Source organism: Jaculus jaculus, chromosome 5 (assembly GCF_020740685.1).
Source record: "Jaculus jaculus isolate mJacJac1 chromosome 5, mJacJac1.mat.Y.cur, whole genome shotgun sequence".
In the NCBI taxonomy this organism is placed as follows: Eukaryota; Metazoa; Chordata; class Mammalia; order Rodentia; family Dipodidae; genus Jaculus; species Jaculus jaculus.
The window spans coordinates 41,380,639-41,398,691 of record NC_059106.1 but is presented as its reverse complement, the minus strand read 5'-3'; the positions used below and the strand labels follow the sequence as shown (position 1 = coordinate 41,398,691).

The following is an 18,053-nucleotide window of genomic DNA, read 5'->3' as shown; positions in this document are numbered from 1 at the left end:
AAAAAAAAAAAAGCAAAGTAAAGAGAAGCCGAGCATTGTGGCATGGTAGGAAGATCACTAGGAGTTCGAGACCATCCTGAGACAACATAGTTAATTCCAGGTCAGCCTGAACTAGAATGAGACCCTACAATGAAAAAGAAAAAAAAGAGAGAGAGAGAAGGCCAGTTATGGTGGTGCACTCCTTTAATCCCAGCACTCCAGAGGCAGAGGTAGGAGAATCACTGTGAGTTCAAGGCCACCTTGAGACTACGTAATGAATTTCAAGTCGGCCTGGGCTAGAGTGAGACTCTTCCTTAAAAAAAAAAAAAAAGGCAAAAAGAGAGGGCTTGAGAAATTGCTTAGTGGTTAAGGTGCTTGCCTGCAAAGCCTAAGGACCCATGTTTGATGCTCCAGATTCCACATAAGCCAGACACACAAAGGTGAGGCAAGCAAGCATAAGATCACACATGCCCACTAGGTGGCACTAGCGTCTTGAGTGCAATTTCAGTGGCTGAGTCCCTGGCACACCATTATTCTCTCTCTCTCTTTGTCTCTCAAAGAAAAAAAGTAGGGCTGAATGAGTGACTAAGGCATTTGCTTGTAAGGCCAAAGGACCCAGGTTAGCCAGATGCACAAGGGGTCGCATGTGTCTGGAATTCTTTTCCAGTGGCTGGAGGCCCTGACCCATCCATTCTCTGTTAAATAAATAAGTAAAAATAAAAAATTAAACAAAAAAAAGATAGCACTGCCAATAATAATGCAATAATCCCACTTTTGGATCCATGTCAAGAGGAAATGAAATGAGGATTCTGAAGATCTGTCTGCATCCCATGTTCACTATAGCATTGTTCACAGTAGACAAGAATCAACCTAAGCATACACTGATATATGAATGGATGAAGAAAATGTGGCCCAGATGTACAATATAAGGTTCAACAATAAGAAGCAATCTTTTATTTAAAAAAATTAGGGCTGGAGAGATGGTTTAGTGGTTAAAGCACATGTCTGCGAAGCCTAAAGCCCCAGATTCAATTCTCCAGGTCCCATGTAAGCCAGATGCACATGGTGGCACATGCATCTGGAGTTAGTTTGCAGTGGCTAGAGGCCCTAGCGCACCCATTCTCTCCCCTCTCCATCTCTAATAAATAAATAAAATATATTTAAAATTTTAAAAATCTAAAAAGCAAAGAAAATAATTTTTTTTCTGGCTCATACTTTGGGAGGCTTCAGTCCATGGTTGGTTGGCCCAGTTGCTTCAGGCCTGTTATATCAGCTTTTCCTAGGAGACATAAACAGGTGCTTATTCCATCTCAGATAAAACACAGGTGACAGACCAAAGTCACAACTTGGAACTGCGCATGATGGTTCATGCCTATAATCCCATCCCCCCAGAGGCTAAGTTTGAGGCTAGCCTGGGGCTATAGTGCCAGGTGGGCCTAGGTAAGAGTGAGACACAAATCTAACTTGGGGAAGCAGAGTTTAATGGGGTTATTTACAGTAACATCGTTGACTCACAGGCAGGTGCATCACCAAAATGCCCACCCCAGCAAAAATATCCGCTCACAGAAGCTCATCTCCGGAGGCATTGTATGGCCTACAGGCAGCTGGCTGGGAGTCTCCTCCCCAGCAGTCTTGGTGTAACCTTAGAGAGGAGCCTCCTGGATCTTGCAAGGTTGGGAACTGCCTGAGTCTTAAGGATATTGTGCGGGAATGTGGAACTTACTAAGAACCATCCCTCCAGGATGGAAAGTTTTAGTTGGAAGGAAATGGCTTCTTAGGAAAGCTTGGGAGCAGCACATCATGATTTGAAGTATAGCAAAACTGCCCCACCTTGTGGCCAGAATAAGGAAGGAAGAACTGGGTCCCACAGTGCCCCTAATTTCTACCACCTTCTAACAGCACAAAGCTGAGGCCAATTCTTCTGGGGGGAGCATCAAGGAAGACTCACCATGTTGCCTAAACCAGCCTTGACTCTGGGGCTCAAACATTCCTGCCTCAGTCTTGGAAGTAGGTGGGACACTGGTGGTGTATGTGTGCCTTGGCACCAGACTTAAACGGTAGGACTTCTCTTTAGCCTGCCCCTCTCCAGTGGCCCTAGTGGCCTTTTGGCTCTTTCCTGAGGACCATTGCTCATTCTGTCACAAAGCTTCATTCACACATCCCCTTCTCAAAGTTACCCACAGTTACTTGGAGTGTGACTTGGGAGGGGTTAGTATGTTCATCTGACAGAACAGGCACATTGTGGCAAACGTAGTGGGACGTACCCGTAACTCCAGAGTTTGGGAGGTGAGGGAGAACAGATAGTTCAAGGCATCCTGTGATATCCTATCTCAGCACCACCCTCTCCCCTCACAAAAAGGGGGAACTGGGACTGGAGAGATGGCTTAGCAGTTAAGATACTTGCCTGAGAAGCCTAAGGACACTTGTTTTAAAATAGCCAGTCTGTTGGGCTTGCCTCAAAGAAAAGGGGGGAGAACTGCAGAGTCAGATGTGTGGGTTTATGCTTGATCCCAGCACTTAGGAGGCAAGGCAGGAAGCATGTCTCAGGAACAAGTCTACCCTGAGCTACAAAGTAAGCCTTACCTCAAAAATAAATAAGCCGGGCATGGTGGCACATGCCTTTAATCTCAGCACTTGGGAGGCAGAGGTAGGAGGATCACCACAAGTTCGAGGCCACCCTGAGAATACATAGTGAATTCCAGGTCAGCCTGAACTAGAGTGAGACCCTACCTCTAAAATAAATAAATAAATAATAAGAGCCAGGCGTGGTGGCTCATGCCTTTAATCCCAGCACTCAGGAGGCAGAGGTAGGAGAATCACCATGACTTCAAGGCCACACTGAGACTACATAGTGAAATCCAGGTCAGCGTGAGCTAGAGTGAGACCTTACCTTGAAAAACTCAAAACCAAAAATATATAAATAATAAGGGCTATAGAGATGTCTTAATGGTTAAGGCGCTTGCCTGCAAAGCCAAGGACCCAGGTTTGATTCCCTAGTGCCCACATAAGGCCAGATGCACAAGATGGCACATGCATCTGGAATTAGTTTGCAGGGGCTGAAGGCCCTGGCACACCTGTTCTCTCTTTGCCTCTTTTTCTTTCTCTCTCTCTCTAAAGTATATGAAATATTAAAAACAATAAAATGAAAAAGGATTATAGAGAGCTGAATGAAAATGTATATACTCATTTTTATACATTTGGGTTAAGATACATGCCTATGAGAAAAATCCTAGAACTATGAAAGAAAATGATAAACACTGATTTTTCTGAGCAAGGAACATTTTACCAGTCAGCAAAATTTTAGTTTAGTGTTTCTTGAAAAAAATATAATCTCTTGTTTTTCATAACTCAATTCTCATGTTAATTTTAGAAGGCAAGCCACTTCAATATCTCTTGTGTGTTCATCTTCTTTTATCTGGGCTGCTTTGTCTTGGCAGGTATTTTTATGTTCTATACTGTTTTGAAGTAGTTTATAATATAAGAATGTACACTGGGGGAGCCGGGCGTGGTGGCGCACGCCTTTAATCCCAGCACTTGGGAGGCAGAAGTAGGAGGATCTCCATGAGTTCGAGGCCACCCTGAGACTACATAGTTAATTCCAGGTCAGCCTGGGCTAGAGTGAGACCCTACCTCGAAAAACCAAAAAAAAAAAAAAAAGAATGTACACTGGGTCCGGTGGCACATGCCTTTAATCCAGCACTTGCAGGCAGGAAAGATAGCTTAGTGTTTAAAGTGCTTGCCTGCGAAGCCTAGGGACCCACGTTCATTTGCAGTGGCTAGAGGTCCTGGCATGCCCATTCTCTCTCCCCCACACACACACTCTCTCTTGTAAATAAATAATCCAGCACTCAGGAGGCAGGGGTAGAATGATTGCCATGAGTTCGAGACCAGCCTGGGACTATAGAGTGAGTTCTAGGTCAAACCCTATCTCGAAAAAAATATATATATTTTTTTTTTTTCACATACATACATGTATAGAGAAAAATAATTGATTCACTAGGCAGGTTTCTAAGTGATGCATCCTGAGGTCCTGTTTTATTCCCTGTAGACCAAAATGTGGGCCTCATTCCTGCCCCTTTTCTCTGGTGTGTCATTCTTGTGTAGGTGTGCAGCTGTCTCCTGTGGTCAGATTGATGCTGCCTAGCTCTGGCAATCTGGCGCTCTGCAGCTCTTTCATTTGAACTATGACATTCATGCTGCATGGGCTTCATGGTGGAGTGTCCTTCCTGAGCCCAGGGACCATGAAGTCAGATGCCTGCTTGAGTTAAACTGAGCATGGGCTTAAATGTACTGTTGTTTTTCATTCCACAAATACCACGGCTTGTGCTGACTGCTGCTTTTTCTACCCCAGGGAACCATCAGTGTTGGAGTAGATGCCACTGACCTTTTTGATCGCTATGATGAGGAATATGAAGATGTATCTGGAAGTGGATTTCCACAGATTGAAATTAATAAAATGCACATATCCCAGTCTATCGAGGTAAAGCACATAACCTCTCCACATTCAGCTTGGGCTCAAGTTAATGAGGCACAGCACCAGAGCAGCTGGAATGCGTCTGCTTAGGGTTTCTCCTCATCTTTATTTATGAAAGACTGCAATTAGCCACTTTTTGAAAAAGAAAGCGAGCTCCAGTCACTGCCTTGTTTGTTATTGCTCTGCCCACATGCAAGCCAGCAGGAGTGCAGGCATTCAGCTCCCAAGGTCCCAGATCTTGCCAATTAGTAAGTGTTAATGGTCTGAGAGAAGAAGTCCAAGGTCATGGTGATTTTAAGAGTGAAGGCAGACCTCTGTGGACAGTCCTTGATACCTGTTTTAGTTCTAAGGCCTGCTCATTTATGTAAAGAAAAGTTCTGGGTCACCTTTCTGCCCACTATTGAGAAGCAGCACAGTCAGGCCATTCTTCTGGGGACCGCAGGTCTCCCCTTCACAGCACATTCATTATCAGATGCCTAAGTCTAATGACAGCATGGTGTTAACTAGCAGAAACTTGCCCCACTCTTGTTGTTTTGAGGTAGGGTCTCACTGTAACCCAGGCTGACCTGGAATTCATAATGTAGTCTCAGACTAGCCTTAAACTCATGGTGGTCCTCCTACCTCTGCCTCCCGAGTGTTGTCATGCACCACCACACCCAGCAAAAAAGAGAAAGGTTTTTAGGCCAAGATCACATGTATAATCCCAGCACTCAGAAGGCTCAGGTAAGATCACCATGATTTTGAGGCCAGCCGCCTGGGCTAGAGTGAGACCCTGCCTCAAAAAGAGGGAGGAAGGAAGGGCCATTTGAGGTGGGTGGCTGCCTCCTGTACCGTGGTATATCTGTGAGGCTGCTGACTTGGGCTCTCCTGCACCCTGTACCTCTGGTATGTTTATGAGGCTGCTGACTGGCACTTCCTCTTGCTTCTGTTCACTTCTTTTTTTTTTTTTTAATTTTTTTTTTCTTTATTTATTTGAGAGCGACAGACACAGAGAGAAAGACAGATAGAGGGAGAGAGAGAGAATGGGCGCGCCAGGGCTTCCAGCCTCTGCAAACGAACTCCAGACGTGTGCGCCCCCTTGTGCATCTGGCTAACGTGGGACCTGGGGAACCGAGCCTCGAACCGGGGTCCTTAGGCTTCACAGACAAGCGCTTAACCGCTAAGCCATCTCTCCAGCCCATTCTGTTCACTTCTTATTAGCCCTTGTCTTTTCCTAGGCACCCCTGACAGCAACAGACACAGCCATCCTCTCTGGAAGCCTCTCAACCCAGAATGGCAATGGAGGTGGTTCCATTAACTTTGCTCTCCGGCGAGTCACTTCTGCAAAGGGGTGGGGAGAGGTAAGACTCATGGGTGGTTTCCTGTTGTCTGTGGGCAATCTTATTTCTGAACACTGACCCTCTCAATAACAGGGATGGCCATCTCCCAATGAGACTACTACAAATTACGAATTTCCAGACCCTGACTGGCCTCAAACAAAATGTCTCATACCTGAGGGGTCCTGTCACTCTTCTGAACAGTTGATCGTCAGGATTAGATGTCCTTAATATCAACTCCAGAAATCCAATGTCTGGAAAGTCAACAGCTTTCGTTCCCTGGGCTGCCATTTCCGGCACATGTGAAAGATGGTGCTGATCTCAGTGCCCTGGTCCATGTTGGTGGTCACGGCTCTGATCTTGGTGCCCTGGTCCACACTGGTGGTCATGAAGAGCTGACTCTGCACAGCAGATGAAGCCACATCAATCACTATACATGGCTTTCTTTTTTTGTTTGTTTGTTTTTTGTTTTTGGGGTTTTTTGTTGTTGTTTGTTTTTCGAGGTAGGGTTTCACTCTAACCCAGGCTGACCTGGAATTCACTATGGAGTCTCAGGGTGGCCTCAAACTCATGGTGATCCTCCTACCTCTGCCTCCCGAGTGCTGGGATTAAAGGCGTGCACCACCACACCCAGCTTCATGGCTTTCTTTTTTGTTGGTAGTGGTTTTTGGTTTTTGAAGGTAGGGTCTCACACTAGTCCAAGCTGACCTGGAATTCACTATGTAGTTTCAGGGTGGCCTCGAACTAACAACAATCCTCCTACCTCTGAGCCATTGATACCTTCTCTGTTTCTTTCTCCAACAGTTGGAGTTTGGAGCAGGAGACCTCCAAGGGCCTTTGCTTGGTCTCAAGCTGTTCCGAAATCTCACACCAAGATGGTAGGTAAAGCATCCTCTTCAGTGGTCTATGTTGGCTTGGAGCCTGGAGCCTAGGGATGATTGTGACCAAGGTCACTGAGCACGATGGGGCACGTGGCATGAGCAGGCTGGGGAGAACTCTGCCTTGAGAAGCAGGGCTGACTCTGGAACCCACCCTGCCAGGCCTCACCTCTGTACTGAGACATTTCCTACATGGGTGTTGTCTGCCTCATGTAGTCGTGTGGGGACCATGGAGGGAAAGTGCCTTTGTGAGCACACTAGACAATGGTCTGTAGTGTTTACAAACCTGTGGAAAATGTGGTTCGCCTGGGGCAGGTAGGCTTACCCACATCAGAGCTTGCCTCTCCTCTCTGCTGCTGCAGTGATGTCACGCTCCCAGGACTATGTCACTGTCCCTTCTAAAGCAATAACAATGTCTTTTCCATTATGGGAGCCAGGGTCTGTGTGAGCCCAGATCAAAGAACTGGAGGGGAGGTGGTCTGGAGAGATGGCTTAGCCATTAAGGGAAGGGGCTTGCTTACAAAGCCTAAGGACCCAGGCTCAATTCCCCTGTACCTGCGTAAAGCCAGATTCATAAAGAAACACGTGCATCTGCAGTTTGTTTGCAGTGGCTAGATGTGCTGGAACACTCATTTTCTCTCTCTCTCTCTCTCCCCCCATCTCCTTGCGAGTAACTATATAAATAAAATAGTTAAAGAACTGAGGGGGGTGTAAAGCTGAGGGGTCCTCAGTGGGATGTATGTTGATAAGCTATTTCAGGGCTGGAGAGATGGCTTAAAGGTTAAGGTGCTTGCCTGCGAAGCTTAAGGACCTATGTTCGACTCTTCAGATCCCACATAAGCCAGATGTACAAGGTCACACAGGCACACAAAGTAGCACACGCATCTGGAGTTCTACTACAGTGTCTGGAGGCCCTGGCACACCAATTCTCTCTCCCTCCCCCCCCCCTCTCTCTCTCTCTCTTGCTCTCATAGTTTCTCATTTAAAAAAAAAAAAAAAAGCTATTTCACTTCCAAAATGCATATGTCTACATATCTGCATGCCATGTAGTCCCTGCCCACCAGGCTGGTCCTTAAATCCAGTGGAGTGGTTAGGGTGGCTTAATGAGAAGCAGTGTCAGCACAGAAGGAGACACAGCAGAGCCCTCGGCTTAAACAGCATGAGCAGCTCTTCCAGGCAGGAAAGGGAAAATGAAGGTTGCTGCTCACCTAGGTATGCTCGAGCCCTCCTGCGAGTCTGCTCTAAGGGCTGGCACACAAACACGTTACTGGCATGCTGAGTGATTCCCTGTATATAGATGTCAGTAGTGTCAAATACAGCAACCTCCGTTACTAGTGAAAAGCTAACTGGGTCTTCTGTCAGGGAGGAAGCTAGGAATCTAGTTGTCAGGCCCAGGTGACCCCTTTTTAAAAAAAAATATTCATTTATGGCTGGAGGGATGGCTTAGCAGTTAAGGTGTTTGCCTGCAAAGCTAAAAAACCCAAGTTTGATTCTCCCAGGACCCACATTAGTCAGATGCATAAGGGGGTGCACACATCTAGAGTTCATTTGCAGTGGCTGGAGACCTTGGGGCGCCCATTCTCTCTCTCTTTCTCTCACCCTCTTTCTCTGTCAAGTAAATTAGTTAATTAATAAACTTAAAATTAGCAATAATTTTTTTTAATTTTTTATTTATTTGACAGCAACAGACAGAGAGAGGAAGAGGCAGATAGAGAGAGAGAGACAGAGAATGGGTGTGCCAGGGCCTCCGAAAGAAGGCAAGAAAGAAACATATAGGCAATGTAGTTTAGTGCATGTATTTGGATTGAATCCTACAGAAGCAAGCTGAGCTGGTGAAGTGAAATACACACTGTAGCCAGAAGGTGGGGCTGTGCTCCCACAGAAGCCAACTTCTGAGCCATTTGTGGCAGGTGGCTTTGTAGTCAGTACATCAGTACACCAGAATCATCTGGGTAGTTTTAAAAACTTATTCATGCTGGTGAAGGGGGTCCCACCCCAGAGTTCTAGCTTAATTGGCCCTGGGATATGCTTGATGTGTGTGGTTCTAATGCACACTAGCGTCATCTGAGAGGGCTGTTCATGTGCAAAGCCTGTGCTAAGAAGCCAGGATGCCTGTATGGGAGCTGCAGATCAAGTGAGTGACTTGAATGCAGTGCAGTGCAGTTTGGGAACCGCTGTCGTGGGCCACTTTTTAGAGGGTGGTGCCAGCTTATGCTAGATTGCTATAGTAGCTTAGGAGTACAACATGCAGGTGCCTGAGTTAGGATGGATGGGGGAGGGGCCTAAATTGGTTGCCTCCCTTTCCTTGCTGAGAGCTGGCTGGAGTGGTGTGGGAGTGATAGTGAGCAAGGCAGAGAGAAGTTGACAGCAGCTGAAAACAGTGTCATCCCCACCATTTCTGTCTGTGTCCCCACAGCTTTGTGACGACAAACTGTGCTCTGCAGTTTTCTTCCCGTGGGATCCGACCTGGCCTCACCACTGTCCTAGCTCGAAACCTGGACAAGAACACTGTGGGCTACCTGCAGTGGCGATGGGGTATCCAGTCAGCCATGAACACCAGCATTGTGCGGGACACTAAGACCAGCCACTTCACTGTAGCCCTGCAGGTGAGCCAAGGAGCCGCAGCCTCCGGAAGAAGCAACCCACGGCCCTGCCGGGCAGCTCTACATTTGGCAGTGACCTTTGGGCTGCACCAGGCAGCATGCTCAGAGCACCCTAAAGTAGAATGGCATTTTAACCTCCTCTGCTGAAGATGAACTCCACATACATGTTTCACTTGATGCATCTGGCTTTGCATGAGTACTGGGGAATCAAACCCAGACCAGTAATCTTCACAGGCAAGCACCTTGAACCACTGAGCAGCCATCTGCCAAGCCACAATACCTTAGTGGTATCTATTTGTTTGTTTGTTTTTATTGACAACTTCATAATTATAGATAATAAGCCATGATAATTCTGTCTTTTCCCCTACTCTTCCTTCACAAATACATTCTCCATAATATTCCCTCCCCCTCACAACCAGTCTCTTTTAGTTTGATGCCATCAACTTTTCCTCTTTAAAAAAAAAGAGAGAGAGAGAAAGAGGCAGAGAGAGAGAGGAGTGATACTCTAGGGCCTTCAACCACTGCAAATAAACTCCAGGGGCATGCACCCTTGTGCATCTGGCTTATTTGGGTCTTGGGGAATTGAACCTATGGGTTCGCAGGCAAGTGCCTTAACCACTACGCCATCTCTCCAGCCCTTTTCCTCCTATTATGAGGGTCCAGTGTAGGTAGTACCAGGCATGGCAAGGTAAATACTTTAGTTTTGTTTTGTTTTTTTTATATTTTTATTTATTTATTTGAGAGTGACAGACAGAGAGAAAGAGGCAGATAGATAGAGAGAATGGGCGCGCCAGGGCTTCCAGACACTGCAAATGAACTCCAGACGCGTGCGCCACCTTATGCATCTGGCTAATGTGGGTCCTGGGGAGTCGAGCCTCGAACCAGGATCCTTAGGCTTCACAGGCAGGCACTTAACCAGTAAGCCATGTCTCCAGCCAATCCTTGTTTTTACAGTCTATTTATGTTGACAGTGTACCACATATAGCTGTGTCACGGAAGATCATACCTCCTAATGACTTCTTAGCAATCCTGTAGTTTGCAGGTTTGCTGAGGCCTGCACAGTGGCAGAATCACTGTTTCTCCATGTACCATCACATGACTTGTGTCTATACTGGCTCCTGGTAAATGTTCACCCACCTGTGCAAAGCAGGCCCCCAGCAGCTAGGAAAAGGATGGGCACCACCTTCCCAGAGTGGTGAAGTTAAACCACATCCTTTTACGTGTCTCCTCAGCTGGGGATCCCTCACTCCTTTGCCCTGATCAGCTATCAACACAAGTTCCAGGATGATGACCAGACACGCGTGAAAGGGTCCCTCAAGTAAGTCTCAGCCTTGCTGACATGGAAGTGTGGAGGGTTCTCTAGATGTGGGGTACCTCTGTGACCTCTTTATACCCATGATGCTACCTGAGTGCCTCTTGCTAAGTGGTAGATTTGCTGCTCTGTGGCCCACCTTAGGAGCCACACATCAGGGCATCCTGGTGCTGTTGTTACCCGGGGCCAGCATCATGACTGCTCCCATGGGTGAGGGCCTAGTGTACTGACTGCTGTGCTCCACTCCCACAGGGCAGGCTTCTTTGGGACAGTGGTGGAATATGGAGCTGAGAGGAAGATCTCCAGGCATAGCGTTCTGGGCGCAGCTGTCAGCATTGGAGTCCCTCAGGGAGTGTCTCTCAAAGTCAAGTAAGTGGAACCTAGCTCTGGTGAGGTGTGTAAGTCACTGAGGCGAAGGGCCTGTGATTCAGGCTGTGCTCCAACACTTCCGTGCAGTGGTAGAAAGACAACTTGAATGCTTGTCTCGAGGATGTTATCTGAGTTTGCTGAGACAGTTGTTAAACTGTCCACATTTTTTACACTGTATGTCCTTTGTCCATAAAGCTTGTGCTTTGGACTCCAGATCTTTCCATGTTTGGGATAGTTTTGTCTATATCATAGGTATTTTGGGAGTGGACCCAAGTCTCAAGGAATTCAGTTTCCTTTATGAATACAGAGCTTTGCCTGCTGTATTGGTGCGCGCCTTTAATCCCAGCACTCAGGAGGCAGTGGTAGGAGGATCGCCATGAGATCAAATCCAGCCTGAGACTCCATAGTGAATTCCAGGTCAGCCTGGGCTAGAGTGAGACCCTACCTCAAAAAAAAAAAAAAAAAAAAAAAAAAAACTTTCAAGGCCTGCTGAAGCCACACTTTTTACCAAGGATATGACTTCTGTGTATCACACTTGTGCATGAGGACCCTACCTCAAAGCAACAAAAAAAGTGTGTGTGTGTGTGTGTGTGTGTGTGTGTGCGCGCGCGCGCGCGCATGTGTGGATATATATATAGAGAGAGCCCTTCTCAAACTTGTTTTATCGTATGTCAACTTTGCTATTTTGTGTTTTTCAAAAAACAAAAGTAAACTGAGCATGGTGGTGCACACCTTTTATCCCACCACTCGGGATGCAGGAGGTAGGAGGATCACCATGAGTTCAAGGCCACCCAGAGACTACATAGTGAATTCCAGGTCAGTCTGAGTTAGAGTAAGACCCTACCTCAAAAAACTGAAATGTAAAAAGCTGGGCATGGTGGTGCTCGCTTTTAATCCCAGCACTCAGGAGGTAGAGGTAGGAGGATCACTGTGAGTTCAAGGCCACCCTGAGCCTACATAATGAATTCCAGGAGCTAGACTGTACCTTGAAAAAAACAAAACAAGAGCTAGGTGTAGTGGCGCATGCCTTTAATCCCAGCACTCGGGAGGCAGAGGTAGGATTGCCATGAGTTCAGGGTCACCCTGAGACTACATAGTGAATTCCAGGTCAGCCTGGACCAGAGTGAGACCCTACCTCAAAAAAAAAAAAGTATGTATCTGTCAAAATTGCCAACATAAATTTGCTCATAGCATCTGCTGGGCCTCTTTACCTTGATAAAGGACTCTTCCATTCCAGATACTGGCAATGTTTCCTTTTCATCTCTTTCACAGTCTGCCTAGAGTACTTATCTTTTTTTCTTTTGTTACTTGTTTTTGTATTTATTTATTTGGGAGAAAGAGGCAGATAGAGAAGGAACGTAGGGGTCCCTTTCTTCTATCACACACACCAACTCCTGCAGCTAAATTATTGAACGGGGAACCAGGAAAGAGAGTGAGTGATGTGTCAAACTAGCAGGCCCCAGGTTTCTTGGAACTGGTGTTTGAGAGATGTCCCTTAGGTGAGGACCCAAGACCCTTCTTCAAAAACCTGCTTATTATCTCAGGTGTTTCATCCTCTGCTTTCTCTCAGGCTGAACAGGGCCAGTCAGACCTACTTCTTCCCTATTCACTTGACGGATCAGCTTCTCCCCAGTGCCGTGTTCTACGCCACCGTGGGGCCTCTCGTCATCTACTTTGCTATGCACCGTCTGATCATCAAACCATACCTCAGGGCTCAAAAAGAGAAGTGAGTTTAAAGTGTCATGGAGATATCTCTGAACAACCTCTACCTCAGACTCCTCTTTAAGCAGGAGACTATGGAAGGAGCTATTTCCTGGGAAAACTATACTAGTCAATGCCAGTAAAGTGCTTAGCATGGCATCAGGTCCTACAGAACACAGATAGTATTAACTAGCAGAACAGGCAACAAAATTGTTGTCTCTTCATTGGCCAGTCCTGCTTTCCAACACTGATGCCATTTATAAAATCAATGCTCCAAACCAGGGCCACCAGAAAAAAAAATTTTTTCATGCACTAACCATAGTCATGGAAGCCGCAGGAAGGAATTTACTTTGCAGTTTCCTGTAGGTAACCTATTGAGGCCCACCACTGAGCTTAAACTCTGAATGTGAGCACCCCTCAAAAGCCAGGATAGTGTAGGTGCCTGTGCAAACATCTAAGTAAGTTTAGGTGAAGGGAAGGATGTGCCTCCTCTGACCAACTATGATCTCTGACATTACTGAAGCCCAGGGCTCCTGTTTCCCTGTGGAATTGAGGCTTGGGATGTTTCAGATCAGGTCTTCTGACAAGGCTGGTGAAGCTGACCCAAGTCTCTGTTCTTAATACAAGAAAGTATATTTGTGTGTATCTAAAGTGGTGTGAACTGTTCCTGCCCAAAGTGGACTCTAATGATGCCGGAAGATTGGCAGAATCTCCTGAAGTTCGCCCATGCAGCTCAGGAAATATCTTGTAAAATTTTAGAGTAAGCCAGGCAGGATCGTAATCCCAGCACTCAGGAGGAAGAGGCAGGAGTCTTCTTGTGAATTTGAGGCCACTCTGAGACTTCGTAGTGAATTCCAGGTCAGCCTGGGCTAGAGCAAGATCCTACCTTGGAAAAAAAAAATAATAATAATAATAATAATAATAAAGTAAAATTCTAGAGTAGAAATTTAAGATCAGATTGTACATTAGGCTCAGGTCCACCAGGGGGCCCCATTGACTCACTGCCTGTGACAGTGGCTGTGCTTCTCTATGAAAGGGAACTGGAAAAGCAAAGGGAGAGCACCGCCAGTGACATCCTGCAGAAGAAGCAAGAGGCAGAAGCTGCTGTAAGTGCCACACATGGGCCCACCCCACATGTGCCTCCTTGGCTCTGCGAAGCTCAGAGCTCTTCTCTGGACTCCCTGCTCATGTGGGGTCTAGGAAGGCAGCTGCTTCCTCCCTGCATTAGGCTACGTGCCTTACTTTTTTTCTTCCCCAACAACCTCATTCATCTTTTGGCCTTTCTGTGGCCTGTGGGATGCAATTCAGGAGAATTCAGTCTCCACCTATAAAATGAATTCAACCCTCCAGAGGCATAACAAGGTTTTAAATTGGTGGGTACTGTCCTCTTTACATCCTGCCTTCAGTGGGACATGAGGGAGGAGAAGCATCCTGGGTAAACAGCAGGGTACCACATGGCTCCTTGTGGCCATGTATGCAGTTGGAAGCATACTGGTGGCTGTGTGTGCCAGGCAAGCACGTGCTTATTTGCAAGGAGGCACGCAGGCTAGCTGAATGGTGCCACAGAGGATACGGGTTCTTTCCAGGAGGGGTTGGACGTCCAGCTGCTTTTTTTCAGACATTCTTACTATTTAATCCATACTGTCCCAAACTCACTATGTAGCCCAGTCAGGTCTCTTGTCTCATTGTTAAATCCTGACAGTGTGTTTAGTAGTTTCTCATCAGTTTAGGAAACAGAGAGGTACTGCTCTCCCACTGGGGTCTGTGGGGTCATGCCATGTCAGGAGACTGCGCCAGCTGTGCCTTCTCAAAGGTTGTAGGCTTCAGGCCTCCCTATTGCAGAGCTGAGCTCAGGGTACCTGCTTCCTCCCTGCTAGACCATGAGCAGTGCCTTGGCCTGCACACAGACTTCATGTTGTGGCCCTCTGACCAGAATAAGCCCAGCACGTTCTGTGAACACTGTCATCTTGTTCTCTCCCAGGTTCGGTTGATGCAGGAGTCTGTCCGAAGAATAATTGAAGCAGAGGAGTCTAGAATGGGTGAGATTATCCTCTACTGGGCTAGGCTAGATTGGGGAGGGCACTAGGGTTCTCAAAGCTTGGAAAAGAACTGTTTGAAGCACCCTCTGCCAGCCTGGCTGTCGCATCTCTTCTCAGGGCTCATCATTGTGAACGCCTGGTATGGAAAGTTTGTCAATGACAGGAGCAAGAAGAGTGAAAAGGTGAAGGTGATCGACGTGACAGTACCCCTGCAATGTCTGGTGAAGGACTCAAAGCTCATCCTCACTGAGGCCTCCAAGGTACAGCTGCCTGGGCACCTTGCCATGTGTTCATAGGATTAACAGGGAAAGGCCATTTGAGGCCAAGACAACCTGGCCTGGCAGTGGCCTCCATATTGCCAGCATCCGCTATATGGACGGTACCTGTTGACATCCATGCTGGAGCCACTGCCTGCCTTCCCAACGCTTGCATTCAGTTTATCTCTTCCGTGTTCCAGAGCCTCAGTGAGGACTCTCCAGAAGTCCTGGCTCCCCAAGACATCAACAGTCTACCAGAGCTGTGTCTGGGTGGATTTCCCATGAGGATGGGGTGGCGAAGAGATGTGTGGAGGGGAGGAGCAAGTCTAGCACTGCCCAGGCAGCTCTTTGGGATTCTCACTTCTCCAAGCCCCCAAGTGTGCATCTGTCTCCACAGTGTTCCCAGGTGGAACAGCATGGACTTGAGTGACTGACCCTTGGTACGTTGCAGGCAGGGCTGCCAGGGTTCTATGATCCATGTGTGGGGGAGGAAAAGAACCTGCGAGTGCTTTACCAGTTCCGAGGCGTGCTGCACCAGGTGATGGTGCCTGACAGCGAGGCCCTGAGGATACCAAAGCAATGTGAGTGGCTACCCCTTTGTGTCGCATTTCTTGTGCACAGGAAGGTTGTTGGTGACTTCTCGGCATGTGGCATGACAGTCACCTTTCCACTAGGGTCCCAGGGGCTTGTCTGGAGCCCCAGAAAGCAGGATGAGCTGTGTCACAGATGCAGTTAGATCACACTTTTTGGTCAGAGTGGTGTCTCATGCCTCCAGCACTTAAGAGAACAAGGCAATAGGATCATAAGTTCTGAGCCAGCCTAGGTACTGAGATTCATCTCAAAAACAAACAAAAAAGGGTGAAGAAAAGAGAGAACATAGCCCAGTTGGTAGAATGTTTGCCTGGCATACATGAAGCACCACATAACCTGGTCCTCTGATCTCAGCACTCAATCAGGAGAGACCAGAAGGGTCAAAAGTTCAAGGTCATTCTTCACTGCAGAGAGTTTGAGGCCAGCCAAGGATCTATGAGATCCCATCTCAAAACACACAACCCCCCCCCCACACACACACACACACACACACACACTGCTCTTGGTTGGCAGCTGCCAGTGTGAGCCTCACACCCAGGCCACAGAAGCAGGTGCTTCTCAGCAGCCTGTCGCATTGCTGAACCCTCAGGCAGAAGGCAGCTTTGGAACCACTGCTTTTGGTAGCTCAACTTGTTCTTTTCTTTCCCAGCTCACAGGATCGATACAGATGGATAAAGAACTGCCTAGGAACCTGATTAAAAGAGGCTGCAAAAAAAAAAACTTTTCCTGGGAGTCTTTAAATTTGGAAGCAGGGAAAACCCAGACTCAGATGTTTTTAGTTTATTCTTCAAGAAGGTGGCACCATATCAATTATGTGAAGGGACATGCAGACACTCATGGGTGCTGTGGGTAGGACTGAGAAGCCCCACCAGGCCAGACCACAGCACAGCCATGTCTTTCCCCAAAGATCATGTTCCTGAGGGCAGGGCCCAGGCCAGCTCTTGGGAATTCCCCACACCCTGGGTCCTCAGCACACGTGCCTGAGCCCAACAGCTCCTTCTCAGTTGTGTAGAGGTGTCGGTGAACATCCTGCCCTCACACACAGGACTGCTTTCCTGAAGCCCACGCTGCAGTTGGGAAACGCCGAAAGAAAGGAGTAAAGGGTGTCATCTGCCGGGGCCACTGCTCAGCCGACTTGCCACAAGCCACCTTTCCTCTGCTGAAATATTACTGAGTGAACTGGAGAGGACTGTGGGTTTATAAAACTGCTTTTTATCTGAGAACAAACATGTTTGGAAACTGGTCTCTTTTTTCCCTAATTCCAGAGCTTCTCAAATCATTCCTGTGGCCCTGGGCTTGGGACAGAGTGGTATAACCCCAGGTCCCATGGCTGGCCCTGTCATGGTGTGCTGTCTGTGAGAAGAGGTCCTGCTGTCCCTTTCTCACCCCACTAGAGGATGGGGTTGGAATGAAGGGAGCTTTACAAGCAAAAGGGCAACAAAGCCCAGGGCCAGACGTGCCAAGCCCTTAAGTGTGGACCCAGGCTGGTGACTGTGCCTCTGGTGAGTGTCCAGCAGGTGACACTGGTACTCACTAGGGCCTCCTCAAAGGGCAACTTGAGGGGTGTCTCACCTCCGAGATTCCTTCTCTTGCCCACTTGCTGTTTGGTGAGCAAGAGACATGTTGCACAGGTCCTGGAATAGTCACTGCTCACACACACCCCCAAGCACATGCTGCTTGGGACGTGGTGTGGGCCTGAGCGCCCTTGCAGCCATTGTTAAAACCAGTGCTGGTTTACCAGCTAACTGTAATGACCCTATTCTCCAGTTTCTAAAAGGAGTTCAGATTGTCCAATTCTGTAATATTTAATTTCCATTTTCAAAGAGAATGTTTCTTTGCCCCATGGACTGACCAGTTCACACCATGTTGCATGAGCCTCAGTTCCCACGGTGCTGCTCCTCGTTAGCCTGAAGCCGACTGTATGGCAGCACTGCCCACAATAAACCTGTCCTGAAAGCCCAGGCTGCTGCTTCTGTCATCTGTGCGCATTTCAGAAGTGAGCAGTAAGCAGGTACCCTTTCCCAAATGCCTTTGTTCCTCACTGTTTGGACATTTTGAACTATGAGATGGAAGGGAAAACTGCTTCCATTTCCTTTGCCTAAGAACTAGATCCACATCTTAGGAAACTAGTTAGCCTAACATTTTGTGTGTGTGTGTGTGTGTGTGTGTGTGTGTGTGTATGCACACACAACCCAAAACATGTAATCCTCCTGCTTCACCCTCTTGAGTGCTGGGACTAGAGATGTGTACCACCACAGGTATTTTCTCTTTTTTTTTTTTTCTTTTTTGTTCTGTTTTGTTTTGTTTTTTGAGGTAGGGTCTCACTCTAGCCCAGGCTGACCTGGAATTCACTACGAAGTCTCAGGGTGGCCTTGAACTCACAGCGATCCTCCCACCTCTGCCTCCCGAGTGCTGGGATTAAAGGCGTGCACCACCACACCCAACTCCTTTTTTTATTTTAAACCATTTTTTCTATAGTCATGGTACTAACAAACTTCCTACCCTTTGTTGGTGGAAGTTAGCCTTAGCAGCAG

At 47.4% G+C, this 18,053-nt stretch overlaps 1 protein-coding gene across 3 annotated transcripts in view; it reads left to right on the top strand.

The window, feature by feature from the left end:
- The window catches only part of Dnajc11 (DnaJ heat shock protein family (Hsp40) member C11), a 69,050-nt gene extending 51,570 nt beyond the window's left edge, over positions 1-17,480 (top strand). For 2 of the 3 annotated variants that reach the window (XM_045150427.1, XM_045150429.1), the window contains 12 exons: positions 4,331-4,459; positions 5,671-5,793; positions 6,574-6,647; positions 9,064-9,253; positions 10,483-10,568; positions 10,815-10,931; positions 12,502-12,657; positions 13,669-13,738; positions 14,614-14,671; positions 14,789-14,931; positions 15,380-15,509; positions 16,169-17,480. In XM_045150427.1, coding sequence (XP_045006362.1) covers positions 4,331-4,459; positions 5,671-5,793; positions 6,574-6,647; positions 9,064-9,253; positions 10,483-10,568; positions 10,815-10,931; positions 12,502-12,657; positions 13,669-13,738; positions 14,614-14,671; positions 14,789-14,931; positions 15,380-15,509; positions 16,169-16,194 — 1,302 coding nt within the window. In that variant the 3' untranslated portion in view covers positions 16,195-17,480. Of the gene's footprint in view, positions 1-4,330; positions 4,460-5,670; positions 5,794-6,573; positions 6,648-9,063; positions 9,254-10,482; positions 10,569-10,814; positions 10,932-12,501; positions 12,658-13,668; positions 13,739-14,613; positions 14,672-14,788; positions 14,932-15,325; positions 15,510-16,168 lie in introns of those variants that run through there. The other variant, XM_045150428.1, reaches the window with a different exon arrangement.
- Positions 17,481-18,053: the final 573 nt, after the last annotated feature.